The sequence below is a fragment of the Coffea arabica genome, chromosome 8e, assembly GCF_036785885.1.
Source record: "Coffea arabica cultivar ET-39 chromosome 8e, Coffea Arabica ET-39 HiFi, whole genome shotgun sequence".
Taxonomy (NCBI): domain Eukaryota; kingdom Viridiplantae; phylum Streptophyta; class Magnoliopsida; order Gentianales; family Rubiaceae; genus Coffea; species Coffea arabica.
The window spans coordinates 31,973,792-31,989,733 of record NC_092324.1 but is presented as its reverse complement, the minus strand read 5'-3'; the positions used below and the strand labels follow the sequence as shown (position 1 = coordinate 31,989,733).

The 15,942-nt window shown below is 31.9% G+C and overlaps 1 protein-coding gene across 37 annotated transcripts; it reads right to left on the bottom strand.

Moving 5' to 3' along the window:
- Nucleotides 1-274: 274 nt before the first annotated feature.
- LOC113702690 (uncharacterized) lies at nucleotides 275-5,518 on the bottom strand. Of its 37 annotated transcripts, none has more exons than XR_003451244.2 (8): nucleotides 4,891-5,515; nucleotides 4,644-4,766; nucleotides 3,634-3,740; nucleotides 2,752-2,869; nucleotides 2,341-2,422; nucleotides 1,983-2,196; nucleotides 1,402-1,470; nucleotides 275-670 (listed from the first exon to the last, which is right to left on the bottom strand). XR_003451244.2 is itself a non-coding variant. In XM_072060784.1 (8 exons), the coding sequence occupies exons 1-4, from the start codon at nucleotides 5,056-5,058 to the stop codon at nucleotides 2,863-2,865; spliced, it is 369 nt and encodes a 122-aa protein (XP_071916885.1). In that variant the 5' UTR covers nucleotides 5,059-5,516; the 3' UTR covers nucleotides 275-670; nucleotides 1,402-1,470; nucleotides 1,596-1,700; nucleotides 1,983-2,036; nucleotides 2,107-2,862. The 37 variants fall into 37 exon arrangements, 33 of the variants coding, with proteins under 33 accessions (XP_071916885.1, XP_071916886.1, XP_071916882.1 ...); XM_072060784.1 differs by adding an exon at nucleotides 1,596-1,700 and having other exon boundaries at nucleotides 1,983-2,036; nucleotides 2,107-2,869; nucleotides 4,680-4,766; nucleotides 4,891-5,516; XM_072060785.1 differs by adding an exon at nucleotides 1,596-1,700 and having other exon boundaries at nucleotides 1,983-2,036; nucleotides 2,116-2,869; nucleotides 4,680-4,766; nucleotides 4,891-5,516.
- Between the last annotated feature and the right edge of the window lie 10,424 nt (nucleotides 5,519-15,942).

Below are 15,942 nucleotides of genomic sequence, written 5' to 3'. Positions count from 1 at the left end.
AAAAGAAGAATCCTTCATTCAAAGGTTGGAAATTGGAACAAGCTTCAGTACAGTATACACTGATTATTTATACAAACATTTGACAGAACAAAGAAAGCAGGCAACAACAAAAGAAGAAAAATTAATAGATAATATCTTTGTCCATTTAATAAATGTATAGATAACAAACTCTTATCAAAACTCTGCAGAGTAGCTCCTAGTAGGCAAAGGCAAAGTACTTTACATGCACAAACTACAATACTCGCAAGATATACATAACATATGTGCCAAAGCATTTGCGATAATGTTCAACTTTCTTATTAGTCAGTTTTTCACAATATCATTCTAGTTACTGAGCCTAGTGAACAATGCTGCATTTTCCAATTAGAAAATAATAGCAAAGTGCAACAGGCCAAGGTTTCGCAACATTGATGTTAGCAAAAGCCATATATACATATGCCAATACAGTCATAGCTGAAGGTGATAATCTAAATCTTTTCAGCTCCATTGATCCGCATCACAGCTAAAGGCTTCCAACAAGTTGTTGAGGCCACATAGTTCTGATAAATATGTTGCAACAAGCTGTTTTATCCAGTTCACAACTGGTATGTTTGTAGTATTTTTTCCTCGTTCGAATAGGATACAACACTTGATAAATTGTGTGATATTAACTCCATCAGAAGCAATAAGCCTGCAATTCATGATCAGAGATTTCTTAACAGCTTTAAATCTATAAAGTGAAATCAAGAGAGTTGCAGTACATTGGAAAGTTTCAAATGAGAAAATAACCAAGTCCTTATTAAAGAAATGATCAAATCAAATTATTTTTCTGATTTCTTAAACGCATTTTTTTCCTAGAGAAAAGAGGGGGGGTTTAACTTTAAGATACATGTAAAGCAATAAATGACATCGAAACTGCAAGATGATAACCAGAGAGATATTTAGAGAATTCACGACTGAGTATCTCAAGATTATTACTTGCGGTGGCCAATCTAGAGAAAAAAATGAGAAAGCCTCTGGTGCATCATAGAGGCTGATAAAGGAATTTAAACCGACAAGATTATCTTTTTGCAATAAGTATATAAATTATACTCTACTAAAAATTAACAAGGAAAACTATAGCTCAATAGCATGTTAAGGTTGCAGAACAAAACCAACTTGTAAACAGACAACCCATGTCCCATTTTCTCTGCCATATAACCAGAGGGATATTTAAAGAAGCATGGAAAATTTTCAAAAATTAATACATTTAGAAATAAGTTCTAGACGGTAAACTGGCACATTAACACACAATGAAGACACAACTCAAGAATATACAATCATCAAACAATGGGAATTACTCAACTAAAATAAGCCTAATCCAATCTTTAACCGTGCTTATAAAAACAGCCAATAGGGAGAAAGAGGGACGAGAGGGCATACTATTTCCAGTTGGGAGGAAATATCTTTCTTGCTTGATCAAATGATACAAAGGAAATTTTGGTGCAACTTCTGCCAGCCAAAAAAAAATCTAATATTATAATAACTTCAACAATAAGAGTAGAAATGCAACATTAAAGATGATGTTGATTTATTTTCATTCTTATTATTACATATATTGTGAGCCTTGAGGATACCTAAGACCTTGCTGTGAGTGACAATTTTAAATCGCACCACATCTAATAATATTTATTCTGACATGCTGTCATTGCCTTCTTTGCCAAGCAGACGCAATTTTCAACCTATCCAATATACACTTAATAAAACAATCAAAAGAAAAGAACAATATGAAATGTATACATGCACATCAAGAAAAGTAGCAAAATAATGAAACTCAACTACCATCTTGGTAGGAGATCTTGAGCCAGCTCAAGGGAGTTCTCTTGTAAGGGAGATTTGATGTAGAAATGCTCTTACAAGATGGTACATGTAATTAAATAAAGTCTTTGCATTACAAATGAATTAAAATGAGCATGAATGATTGCATTGTTTGTTTGCTTGCGAAAGATAGAGAGAAAACAGACCTGCAACGGTGCATGTGAAAGGGCACAAACCTTGTCAGGCCTTAATCCTTAATCCTAGCCAAGGAACAGAAACAGAAATATAAGGTGAACAAATTGAAGAATCAGGATTTGAAATTCTACTAACCCAACATACAGAAAGTAAATATTCCTTGCTATCCTTCCTCTATTATTGTGAATTTAGATAATTAGAAAAATCCATCTTATTCCATTGTACCTGGCAATAAATTCAGAAAATGACACGAAATAAGCCAAGATGAGCGTGAAAAAGAGCAAAAAATCAAGCAAAGGAAAACTAAAGGTGCCAGAAACAAGGAATTAAAAAAAATAAAATGTAAAGGAAGAAGAATCGTGGGATTACAGATTGTAGAACATTATGGTAAATACGACAAACAATTGATGGTGCCACTGGAGCTTTCATCATAGGCTTTTTTGTACTGTGGCTGCATTTGAGGAAAAAAATACTAAATATCCATTAAAACATAAGAGTAAAGAAAAAAGAGAAGGGGGAAAAGTCATAGAGTCGCCAATTTGGCACATGACAATCTATGGTGGTGGAGGAGGAGCTTTGCTTCATTTACAGATTTGGAAGCTTCCAATGACTTTTGGAAAACAAATAGTTCAGCTCTCTTAGTAATCAAGTGATTGATCAGAAAAAAAAGGAAAGAAAAGAGGAAAAGAATAAAAAGGGAGAAAAAAAATATCAAAGAAAGAATCAAGGAAACTTTAGCTTTGCAATTGATCAAAGAAGGAGAGAGAGGGGATTGACAACTTCTTTTTAGAGGAGAGGGTACAAGTGGCCTGGAGTTGCAGCGTGGAGGGATATGAGAGAGAGCCAGGCTTTCTTCGTCAATTACCAGTTCCTCCACCTATGCACGAATTGCTAATATCTGGACAAACATCATAACAGCTACGTATCAATGTAAAACAATCATAAGGTTATATTAGCATAAATAAGTTTGTAAAAGAATATCATATTAGAAACTGTATCATCTCAGCTGGATCATACATTTCAGTTCGTATAATCACTAATCTGTCAATTAAGTTGATGGGTATGCCACGAGGACGTCATATATATTCCTTTACACACCAAAAAACAAAAAAAGATTTCAATTTAGCTAAAAATAGGATTTCCAGCAATTTTCTGCAATCAGACTATAAAGATTAAGATGCGGGCAACTATTGGTGAAAAATACACTCTTCTACTGGCGAAAGACTGTAGGAAGACTACTGCAACATTATTCGGCAAAGGGATGCCTATGCGTATGTCACCTATTGATGAAATTGAGAAATAGATAATGTACAACAGAATCCAAAGTTTCATCCCCTTCCCCCTTTCTCCTCGGGCAGAAAAAAGAAAGCTGTCTTAAGCATTAATCAATCATTGATTAATTACAAATTAACTTCAACATATACATGTGGAAGGTAACACCAGTATGTGACCTACACATTCAGAGAGCATCTACAATAATTTTAAATAATTCAGAGGATGAACTAAGATTGAGAATAAATGTTAAGAGCACCTATGCAAAATTAAGTGATTCAAGTCTACGCTCTTGATGTTCCACTGAGATTATAGCAACCAATAATTAAAGAAATGAAAGGATGAAAATCAAGATATAATTCAAAGAACTACACCAGCGTTGCTTTATACCTGACATTACATATTCCTCTATTTGCGGGAAAAATCACTATTGGTGATAGAAAACTTTCTAGAGCACGGTTCAAGTATGAAAAGCATTCCATATCCAACATATCAACCTGCAAATAAGATGCTTCAAATACTTAGAACATACCAAAATAACACCCAAACTCATTCATAATAATGTGTATATATATATATATAGATGAACCTCATCAATAAACAAGACTCCTTGAACAAGCTCTGCAACACCATCATCAATATAACGGTTCACAACTTGCGATTGACATCTTTTGTAAGATGAAACAACATACAACACAAAATACCAAATCCAAGCATCGACTTTTTGTAGTGATAAAAGTTATCACCTTTCTCCTGAACATTAAGTTAACATTTTACATTTTATAGTCCAGAACAGTTACTTCGTACAACATAAGCATGCTTCTACTAAGTGGTAATGGTTTCAATCTTCTGTACATCTATATTTGCTCTTTCATTTATTAATTTCTTGGCTGTAGGTACTTTTAACATATATATTCGCCATCAGGGTCAGCAAAAGTCTGCAACATTGTTTTGAAACACCACCAGTTTTTCAAAAAAATCCCCTAAAAAATGCAAAAAAATTCAACCAGCCAAGGGGGACTGGTTTCTCTGGATTATTTGGTCCTTCTACGAGTGCAATACTGTTGAAAATTTTGAGCAAAATCCATCGTGTTTATCGAAGAATAAAATATCATAGCTATATATATATATATATATATATATATATATAGAAATTCCAAATTCAGTCAGTACTGCACCCGTAGAAGGACCAAATAATCCAGAGAAACCAGTCCTCCAGTATTTCGTACACATAATTATTACAATTTGCATAAAAAATTTAACAAAGAGTGAAAATAAATCTCAATATACAGGGAGGAGCTATGTAAGTTTACAAACGACTATAAACAAGAATACGAGCTAAATCTTCAAAAAAAAATGACATCAAAGTTCACAAATTAGTGTACTCAAATAAATATTACCAGAACAATTCATTCCGAGGAAGAAAGCATATATACTTTGTGGCAAGCTGTTTCCTTGGAGCCTTTCCTCCGGTGGACTTGCCAGCTGTTTGCTTCGTACGAGCCATTTTGATTGAGAAGAAACTGCAAAAGGTCTCAAAAATTAAATAAGAGAAAGCCAAATAAGATGAAATTAAACTGCTAAGTTCAAAAAATCAGAAAATAAGGAAGTAAACGGAATGCCCTAGGGTTTCGATGTTTTTCAAACCTGAATGAACTCTGACCGACTATTTGATTTCTTCGATTTGCTCTTAATCTGGCCGCTAAAGAAGCTCTTATAGACAGCTGAATTAGAATTTGAACGGGTTAATTGGACATAGACCCCTGAGCTTGGCGCATATAGCCAATAGATCCCTATAATTGAAATGGGTGGCATTGAATCAAGTAATGAGATTCCAAGTTGATCTACTAATCTACACTTGTGTGGATCTTCAATCGTCTAGACGTTGTTTAGAAGCTTGAAGAGATCCCGAAGAGAAAAGTTTAGCTCAATTAGTTTAGCTCATAGTAATCTGGCGATTCGACAGGGAAAAAGGAAAGAAAAGAGGAGAAAAGACTGAGAAAGGCTAAAGATTGAAATCACAGAATAAGAAAGTAAAGGAGGAGAAGACAGAAATTTTGAGAGGAAGGAGGAAGGTACGAAACAAGGAGCGGCGGAGAGAACTGGAGAGTCTTGATTCTTTACCCTAGGTTTTGGATGGGGAGAAACGCGTGTCCAACTCCTTAAATCTATTTTTATTTTGACATCGATCACCTGATGGAACGATGTCGTCTTTAAAAATCACGAGCAACTCACGAGGGCCAACGAAAACGAAGAAGGGCAGACGAAAAAAAGAGCCTCAGACCAAAACCACCCACTCGCTCTTATTCTATATATGTTGAAAAGTTGTGGGGTAAGATAAAATGACGTATTTGAATACGTAAAGAGGTTCCTTCAAAAAAAATAGTTAAAGAGGTACATTGTTGACTTACGTGACCGTTTGAAAAGGTAATCCAAAGTCTCAACGAATCACTTTAATGTATTAATTATATATATACTATACACTATCACTATAGAATGAATGACACGAGAAAATTTTAAATTTTAACTTTTGCATAAGGAAAAATCATTCAAAACGTTCTTCACATTTTATAAAATAACTTTTTTCGTCCCTCATTTTTAAAAGTGTAATTTTACGTCCCTTACAAATTCAAATTAACTAAATTTGGTCCCTACCTACATTTTCGATTAGTTTTTGATCGAAATTCACCACGTGCCTTGCACGTGATCATATTTTAAGGGCAAAATTGTCAAATCAAATTTTATATACTTCGATTCATAATCCCTCACATTTCATAAAATAAATTTTTTCGTCCCTTACATTTCACAAAATGAATTTTTTATCCTTCATATTTTTCAAAATGAATGTTTTCATCTTTTATTGATCATTTGTGTGAATAATTTTTTTTAAATCCATGTATATATCTATTTGATTTCACTTGAACAATACGAATAGCATATGAAATCAAATAGAGATATATTACATACTATTCGTACTGCTCAAGTGAAATCAAATAGATATATACATGGGTTTAAAAAAATTGTTAGTTTTTCAAATAAAGAAGACATTTAATCCTAAATATTATCGAGTGTTTATATCGAATTAAATATGGATAGAAAAAATAAACAAAAGAAAAGTATGGCAAAAAGAAATTAGTGATTGGCATTTTCAAATTTTAAAACAATCACAAGGTAAGTAATTCAACTGTTGGTATTAAAAGTGTCAAGTAGAAATTTTTGTATTTAAACTGAAATTTGTTAGCACAATTATAGAATTCGAGTTAGGACTCATTAATTAGATGAACTTATTAGACAATTCAATAAATAAATTATTGTCAAAATAGAAATGTCACAAATATTGAATAGGTTCAAATAGTGAAATCATATAAATATATACATGGGTTTCAAACAAAATTATTAGTTTTAAACCCCTATATATATCTATTGAATAGCATGTGTACAATTACAATTAGCATGTTTAGATGAAATCCAATATAGATAAATTATATGTTATTTGTAGTGTTCAGATTAAATCAAATATACATATACATGGGTTTATAGAAAGAAATCTATTCATACACATGATCAATGAGGGATGAAAAAATTTATTTTTTGAAATGTGAGGAATGAAACAATTAATTTTGTAAAATGTTAGGAACCAAAAAATTCATTTTGTAAAATATGAGGGACTATGAATCAGATTATATAAAAATTTGATTTGATAATTTTGCCCTTAAAAAATGATCACATGCAAGTCACATGGTGGATTCCGGTAAAAAACTAGTCAGAAACCTAGGTAGGGACCAAATTTGGTCAATTTGAATTTGTAAGGGACGTAAAATTACATTTTTAAAAGTGAGGGACGAAAAAAGTCATCTTATAAAATGTGAGGAACGTTTTGAATGATTTTCCCTTTGCATAATAATGGTAATAATATATATACTACACTGACATTCAATGTCATCCATTCAACCATAATAGTATATACACTGACAATATATATACAACTAGTTTTGTACCCATTCGTTGAATGGGAATTGTCTAAAAATAATAAATTATTTAGTGTAGTTCATAAAAATATTTTCATAAAATACAAAACTTATTGTATAATCTATTATAACCTTTCTTAATTACATTGTTATTAAAAAAATAGTCTTATAATGTAAATTTAAACATCTAATTCAGTGATTAATAATTCGAAATGCAACAAAAAAAAAATCGACAATATAATGACATTCAAAAACTTGAAAATAGGGAAGATCAAATCTTGGCTGATCTTTTGTAAACACAAGAATGGCCAACCCGTTACCAAAACATCAATTTTGGTACTTAATATAAATGGCTTAAAGGTTAATGTGAAAAGAAAAGAAACCAAATGAAATATTAATAAAAGATAATAATTCAGAATCAATCAAGTCACAGAAACATAACAATCTTCTAAATGTGAGGACCCGAAATTTTCTTGTTTTATTTTATTTTACTGGCTTAATTAATTATTTAATTCGACTATTTAAAATTCATTTATATGGAAAAATGCCTCTCTTATGTTTTTAAATCGTTTTGCTAGAAAAGTTACTTTTCGAAAACTCGTTTAGTTCGGAACAACAAGTACACATTTTTTTCGAGACTATATTTGAATTAAGGGTGTATTAATTTTAGAAAAGTAAGAATGATCAATAGTAAATTAAGAAAAGTCGTGAGGACTCGCAAAATTTATTTATTTTAAACTCCTGTTACGAGTTTATTTAAATATTAATTGATTGTTTGCCCCGAATATTATTTTCTAATCTTTTTAGACCCAATTACATGCAACTATGACTTACATGTATTTTTAAAATGACTTGTTATGGAAATTAATTTTTGAAAGCTCGTTTAGTAAGAATAGTGAATACGTGTTTTCGAAACAGTGATCGATTTGAGAATACAATAAACTCGGAAAATTGGAAACTTATACATTAGTCTTAAAAATAGGTATTTTTATGTTTAAACACTCAAGTATTAGTTAGTGATACTATCGTTACAAGAATTTCTTGGAAATTCCACTTTATCGCGCACAAATTGGAGATACCTGTTTTCACACGTGCGATTTAATTGAGGGGCTTAGGACCATTATTTTTAGACCATTAAGAGTGAATAATAATAGTATGAATACAAGTACATTAGAGGTTTAGTGCACAAGTGAAACAAACTCGAGAGGAATCGAGCACGAAACGCGCATGTGCGCGCGCGAATAGAGGTTTGACTTTTGTGCCAAAGAGGGCCCCAACCAGTAAGCTTCTCAGGGAAGCCTCTTTTGATCAACAACGATTCCTTCTTTTCTTTCCTATGCTGGCCAAACAGACCAAGAGGAAGAACAACCAAAGTTTCTTCAATTTTTACCACAAATCTTACTTCAAATTACCTCAAATTTTGTATCCAACTTGCAAATCACTTGGAGATTCACTTGGACTAGGAAAGGAGCACCATTTCCACGGTTCTTTGGAGCTTTTTAGTGGCCAAAATTCTGGTCTTCAACATCTAAGAAGATAATAAACGATCAACCTTGAAATTCTTGATTTATGGAAGTAGTATTGCACTTATAAGTTCATAATTTCATGTGGGTAACTTTAGATTGTTAGATTTTGGTGTGTGGGCTCTATGAACTCCCACAATGACTTGAGGACTGATTTCATGAGTTTTGATGCTATTAATGTTGGTTTAGTGCTTAAATTAGTGGAAATAAGTTGTATTGGTAAAAGGAAACTCAAAGGAGGTGATGAGCAAAAATATTTTGAAATTGCCCTTGTTATTTTCGTGTGCTTTTGAGCACTTTTCAGTGGCTCAATTGACTTGTTTATGATGTATATATGTTATATAGGTTGTGTAAAAAGATTTCATCAAAAATTACGTGATTTGGTTGGCCAAAAATTGAATTTTCAAAAGCTCTTCAAAACAGGAAATTTGTTCCCGGATTACCTGGGCAGTGTTTTTGTTTCGGCCATAACTTTTTGTCCGATGTTAAAATTGAGTGTCGTTTGTGGCACTGGAAACTAGACATTCCCAGCTTTCCAATGGTATAAAATCCATGTCCTGATTCCACCTGAGTGAACCGTACCACTCATTTGAACATGACTGTCCTGTTTCGCTAGTTCACTGGAAGCTCTGTTTTGAGCAGCAAATTGATACTCAAATATGAGCTAGTTGTGGGCAGATTTTGAAAATGATTTCTTCTGAGAAATTATAGCTTTATGAATCTAGTTTTCAACGCCACTAACCATGCTCAATTCTAAGTTGAATTGAGTGAGTTGTGGCCATATTTTGAAACTGATACAGTGAGTAAAAACCCTCTTTTTGACTTGTAAATGCCTAAATCTTGATTGGGACTTGTTGTTTTGAAATTCTTGGTGTTAATCACCTACCAAATATATTTTGGATATTTCCTAGACTTTGCCTACACAAATGAACCATATTTGAGATATTTTCATTGGCCAAATGTTTTAGAAAAGGAAAATTGAAGTACAAGGCAGATTTGCCTTGGAATCCTTGAAATTTTAGTGATTTAGTTAACCAAATTCCCGTACGTATTTTTTTTATGAAAATTGGTATAGGAATAGCCCTTATATGGTAATGTGATCATGCAAAATTTGGTGCCATTCCGAGTCCATTTAGATGTTCAATCAAAGTCCCAAAATTTGTGAATTAAACCTGGAAATTTCTTAACAGTTTCACATTTTCACCAACTTTGAGCTACTATATCTTGGTGCTCAAAACTCTGATTCTTATTCCACTTTTTTTATTTTAAACTTGGATTGCAACTCTAATAGAGTTCTAAATTTCAGGGGCTATTTTATAATGTGTGAATTTTGCCGAATTTCCAAACTTTGCCAAAAAACCAACCCAAATCTGTCTTGATAACTCAAGTCATTAACTTTGAGCCAAATTTTGAATATTATCTATTTGGAATCATGAAAAAGTTTCTTGTAGAAACTTTTAGTACTTTAGATCTAGTTTCCAACGGTATCAAGTTTTCCAATTTTGAATTTACGGAGAGTGAGATATGATTTTTCAAAAATCACACCTCAAATTTGAAATTTTCAAACTGATGGGAATTGAGCTTTAAAGACTCTTCCCAATCCTTCACTACTAATTGACCATTTCGGACTTGTCTTCATGAAGAAAATCATATTTTTCTTGTATTGTTAAACACCACTTTTGAATCTTAAATTTTAAGCGAGTAAAGCTCCATTTCACGATATTTCCTTAGATTGTACAAGTGTACAATCTTTCTTGATAATTAGGGATTTTTAAGTGATAGTGTGTGATAGTTAGTTGTTATTTGCTCAGGCGCTCAAGGGGACCTTCAAGAGGAACTCGAAGTGGACGCCTAAACACTTGTTTGAATAGGTGAGTGTTCCACATAGGAGTACGTAATTTGAATAAGTCTATGACATGCTTATTCCATGATCATTAAGTGTTAAGTGCTACATGTTAAGTATTTATCACACTCATGCATATTTTAGTAATGTATATTTGAATTACTCGACATGAAATACTTGAATTGCATATTTATGTGATGTGTTTAAATGATTAATTATGCTATAGCTGCATAAGTCGGTTGGAGTGAATCTTCTCGACTCTTAAGTGGTAAAAGTGGGAAACGGCCAATGGCGGCCTATTAAAATGACAAATGTCTACCAATTAATCGTAATTATTTATCGTTAACCGTTAACTGTTCACCGTTAACCATTAACCGAAATTACTTACCGTTTACTAACCTACTTGATTACCTGCTTACTCGACTACCAATCTACTTGATTACTTGCTTATTTGATTATTTGACTACTTGATTACTTGATTACCGTAAATTACATGTTTATATGAAATTATCCACCATTTTAAGGCGAGTGTGTACTTTATCTCACTCGACCTACTCAAATGATAAAATCCTACCGTTCGTCGATTTACTTGATTACTTGTGCATGTTGTAAGTTCTAAACTGAACTTGGGTCCTACCCTTGGTTACTGACCTACTCGAGCCAGAATTGGGTTCGGTCGGGTAGGTTGAAACTCTGGACCACCGTTTCGGTATACTCGATTATTACCACTGGAGGGATAAGGTGGTGACCAGACAAATCGAGGGGATCCGGAAGTTATAAGGTGCAGTTGACCGACATAGTTCCAATGGAACACCGTATCCTTCAATGTATGTTTATTTTACATAATGATAACCGTTTCATACAAATATGCTATACCTGTGATATGTTCAAATTACTCATAGAATGATAATTATCTCATGTTCATATGTCAACGTGCAACCCTGAACCATATATGCGGTATGCTCAATTACTTGATTTATTAGAACTGCTAGAGTGTCTTGGAATCTTATTGGGCTGTGTATCTCATCCCATTTTTTTGTTTTCTTTAACAGGGTTCGAAACCAAGAGTGCTCGTGAATAGTACTAGATAGCTTTCTTTTGAAAATTTAAAGTTGTATTACAGCAGATGGCTGTAGTAAATATTCTTTTGCGTTGTATTAAACTTGAGAGCTGATTAATTGTAAGTGTGAAATATTTTGGAATACTTTAATTATGTATTGAAGTTATTTGAAGTATTTCGAGTTTTTGAATTGTGGATTGTAGGGAGTCCTGACGAGAGTTCGGCAGGCGTCTCGTGGATACCCTTTGGTTCGCCTTAGGGAAAAAGTGGGAGTGTCACACTAAATCTGTTCATGGCTAATAGAAACCAAATTGAAAATATAAGATGTATTTTGCTATTAAGTCAAAAACATAAAAAAATCTAAATAGTTTGATGTATATTGCATGACGTGAACTGCTGTATGACAATGAATTTGATGCCTTGCCATTTATATAATCAAGGGTTAAATACCAAAAACCCCCCCTCCCTATGGTTTGGAAACCTACAATTTGACTCCCTGTCGTTTCAACTAAAGTGTATTTAACGAAATTTCTGTTAGATTTTCACTTTAGGTGAAGCGACAGGGAGTTAAATTGTATGTTTTCAAACCATAGGGAGGTAAAGTGTATATTTGACAAACCACAGGAGGGTTTTTGGTACTTAACCCAAAACCCTTATAGAGGGGCAATTTTGACATTTTTCTTTTAGACGTTAGTTTAGATGTTTTCCGTTAGACTTTTACTTTAGTTGAAATGACAGGGAGTCAAATTGTAGGTTTCCAAACCATAGAGAGGTAAAGTGAACATTAGGCAAACTACATGGGGGTTTTTGGTATTTAACCCTATAATCAATGACACATTCTTGTTCTTTAGAAGCTTTCTATCAAAATCTAAAAAAAAACATTGAAAACTGTACAAAATTTTTTTAACCCCAGAAACCTAGAAAATAAAAAAAAAATTAATACGTTGTTGAAGACAATTAATAAATTGTCAAAGGCAATTAAAAAATCGTGTGAAAACACATAGTTTAAAAGGCTACTTCTGAATCACTAACCAAAAAAGCAATATATGTTCTATTTAAATTGAAGAGTGAATCCATAAATTGAAATAACAAACTAATTACAAAAACCTTGCCAGAAATAAAAACCAAACTGTAACTTTTGAAGAGTTAGAAAATTCAAATTCAATGATCTAGCTATGAAAAAAGTGTAGGAAATTACAGACCATATACAGCGAGCATAAACAAAGTCCAAATGCGGTCCTTGCATTGAAGGAAATAAAAACGAAGTTCCAAATCTTGTCCTTGCATTGAAAAAAAAAATTTCCAAAAACATTGTGGAAAAGTGTAAACATCTGCACTGCTTGATAAAGTGATAAGTAATATATCGATAACCATATATATGAGTAAAAATGTAGAGTATCTTCGATAGCGATAATCTGATAAAGATAATCTAATATTTGAATTGATATTTCGAACTTTTGAATTGAAGATGAGAGAGAGTTAAAAATATAATTCAAAATTATTTATACTAATCCCCTGGAAATTTAGACTTGACAATTAGGGTTAAGGAAAAAAAAAAGGTGAGAGAATGGAAGAGATAATTATGGAAGGATTATCTAAAATTGTAAAGTCAAAAGAAAAAAGAGAGATAGAATAGCGTAGGTTACTAGGGGGTTAACTCATAGAGCGCGTTGCACCAACTTGTTATGTCGATAAGCCACGTAGGAAAGAGATAAACTAAAAGGATAAAGATAAGAATAAAACTTTATTATATATATATATATATATATATATATATATATATATATATATATATATATATATATATGATTTATTAAGAATCCTATTAGGAAACTACTTGCCGTTTCGTTAAGCCACGTAGGAAAGAGAAAACATGAAGGGATATAAATGGGAATACGACTTTATTATATATATATATATATAATTTACTCTTAAATAAAAGTTTAGCATATGTGTCATATATTTAATGGTGATAGTATATACATTGATAGTCAAATTCAAAATTTATTCGTGTCATCTATTCAACCGTGATAGTGTATACACTGATAATACATATAAAATTTACTCTTAAATAAAAAAAAGTTTATTCTTTTTATTTGGTACCACTAGACTTTTCGTCCTTAATGAAATGATAATTTCTATAACTCAGTTTGTTTTGTTGAATCTTTTCGGCTTTCTTTCTTTTGCATATGGGCCTATTTGAGTAAAGTAGGGCTTTTAATGGATTGGAAATGAGTTGGTATTTGCTGTAAATTGTTTTTGTCTATGTGTAGATTTTCTTGAATCGATATGACGCCAATCCAATTAAGAAATTCGGTAAACAAAACAAATGTGGATTATTTGTCCTAACCCATTTTAAAACCCCGAATCCAATTAGTATATATATATATATATATAAAATTAGTACATTGCCGAGTGCATGGGATAGATTTTATTTATATATATATTCGTTAGTTGTCAGCCTGTTAAATACATGGATAAATCAAGATTGAAATATCAACAATATTCTTACATATTCATTCATATAAATTTGGTAAAATTGTTGTATTGTAAATCTCCTAACCCTATAACAACTTTAAAAACCTTTTATACTTGAACAAATTCTAATGTGATAGGATCCATAAAATATATCAATGTATGCCAAAAAAATATTCTTTGAGAAAGTGATTAAACTATTATAGTGATTATCTACCTTTATGTACGTATTTGTTTCTAAACTATGTATTTGTTTTTGATTGCTAAGGAACCGTTGTCTACGGTTGAGGCCCTAGGAGTAAAGACTTTTGGGCATAGTTATTAAACCCGGCCCGGAAAGGAGACCGGCGAAGGAGGTGGGTCAACGGGTTACTAGTTCAACCGGTGGGTGAGTGGTTGAACCAGTGGGTCACTAAATATATTTAAATATTATATCTTATAATTTTTTATATAGGATATATGATATAAATTTTAATAAATAATGTCATAACAAATGCTCATTTGATTTAATTTGCTATAGAATAATTAATTTATATAAGAATCATCAAAACATAAATTTAATTAGTGATCCACCAAATTTTAAGTGTAAAATTTTATCTATGTTTAGTGTAATTATCTAGGTTACTTACAAATTTTAAGTGCAAAAAATTATTAAAAACAATATTTGTCTTTAAAATAAATTATGTAATATGTTATTTTTGAAATCTATTTTATAATTTATAGAATTTGGTGGTCATAAGTTTGTATTAAAAGATTCCAAATAAATTTGTTTTGGAGAAATAAAAAAAGAATAAAGATAAAATTGATAAAACGTTCATATAGCGTAAGAATGATAACTAATTAACATGTAGTGAAGTAGCCTGGTGGGGAGCTTGTCATAAACCTTACCTAAGGTCATAGGTTCGAATCCAGCCAACAACTTTGTAAAATTTCCAGTGCTTAACCGATCTAATTAGAAACCCGGCCCGGTCTACTAGCGGGTACACCGGGTTGACCGGTTCGACCGCCGGGCCGGGCCGGGTTTTATAACTATGCTTTTGGGTTCAAATTCTCCTTCCCACTTCTAGATCCCAATCCTCTTGCTATAAAAAAAAAAAAAAAAAAGTAAACACTTAAACTTCTTGAGGAAGCCTTAGGCCTTATTTGGATGGTTAGTTTTCGTAGAAAAATTTTTACGTTTTCCATAAATATATTTTCCAATCATCCTTTTATCTTATATACATCAAATCACTACAATATATTGTTCTATAAAAACTTCTAAAAATAGTAATCCAAACAGAACTTGAGTCTAGCGGCTAATATTGAGATATCAAAATTTAGATATGTTGTGTTTAAATCCCCAATTTCCCTCCTTGCTTCTTAAATTTCAATCTTTTCTAGCTAAAATTTATTTTAAAAATGTATTTTTTTGAATTAAATACAAAAGATGCAACAATCCATTTCCTCATGAACAAATATTCAGTTTCTAGCAAAATCATTAAATTTACTGATTTAATAACTAAGGTGACACTAAACAAAGTATGGATGAAAAAGAAGAAGATAAATTTAGAAACCTCCCTAAGATTTTTGACAATTTTAGTAAGTGCCCCTCTAATTCTAGATATTACTCATATTTCCCTTACTATTATAGTTTTTGCTACACAATAGACCCAATCGGACTTTTTTTTTTCAAATGATAAAATTGAAAATTCCGTACACTGAGGAGAGATATCAACTCTTAATTTTATGTCCTCATTTACCTGAACATATCTTTTGTTAATTAGGAAACATTGATTGAATTTATAACATTTGAGATTCACTGGAAGAACTTGGATTCTTGACGCACTTCGG

What these genes read in the sequence shown, in the direction of transcription:
- LOC113702690 (XM_072060769.1), bottom strand. Translation starts at nt 5,058, where the DNA reads ATGCCACCCATTTCAATTATAGGGATCTATTGGCTATATGCGCCAAGC. An exon ending in GTCGGTCAGAGTTCATTCAG is followed by an intron (nt 4,767 to 4,890) that starts GTTTGAAAAACA and finishes GACCTTTTGCAG; the next exon opens with TTTCTTCTCAATCAAAATGG. An exon ending in AGAGGAATATGTAATGTCAG is followed by an intron (nt 3,060 to 3,633) that starts GTATAAAGCAAC and finishes TGGTGTGTAAAG; the next exon opens with GAATATATATGACGTCCTCG.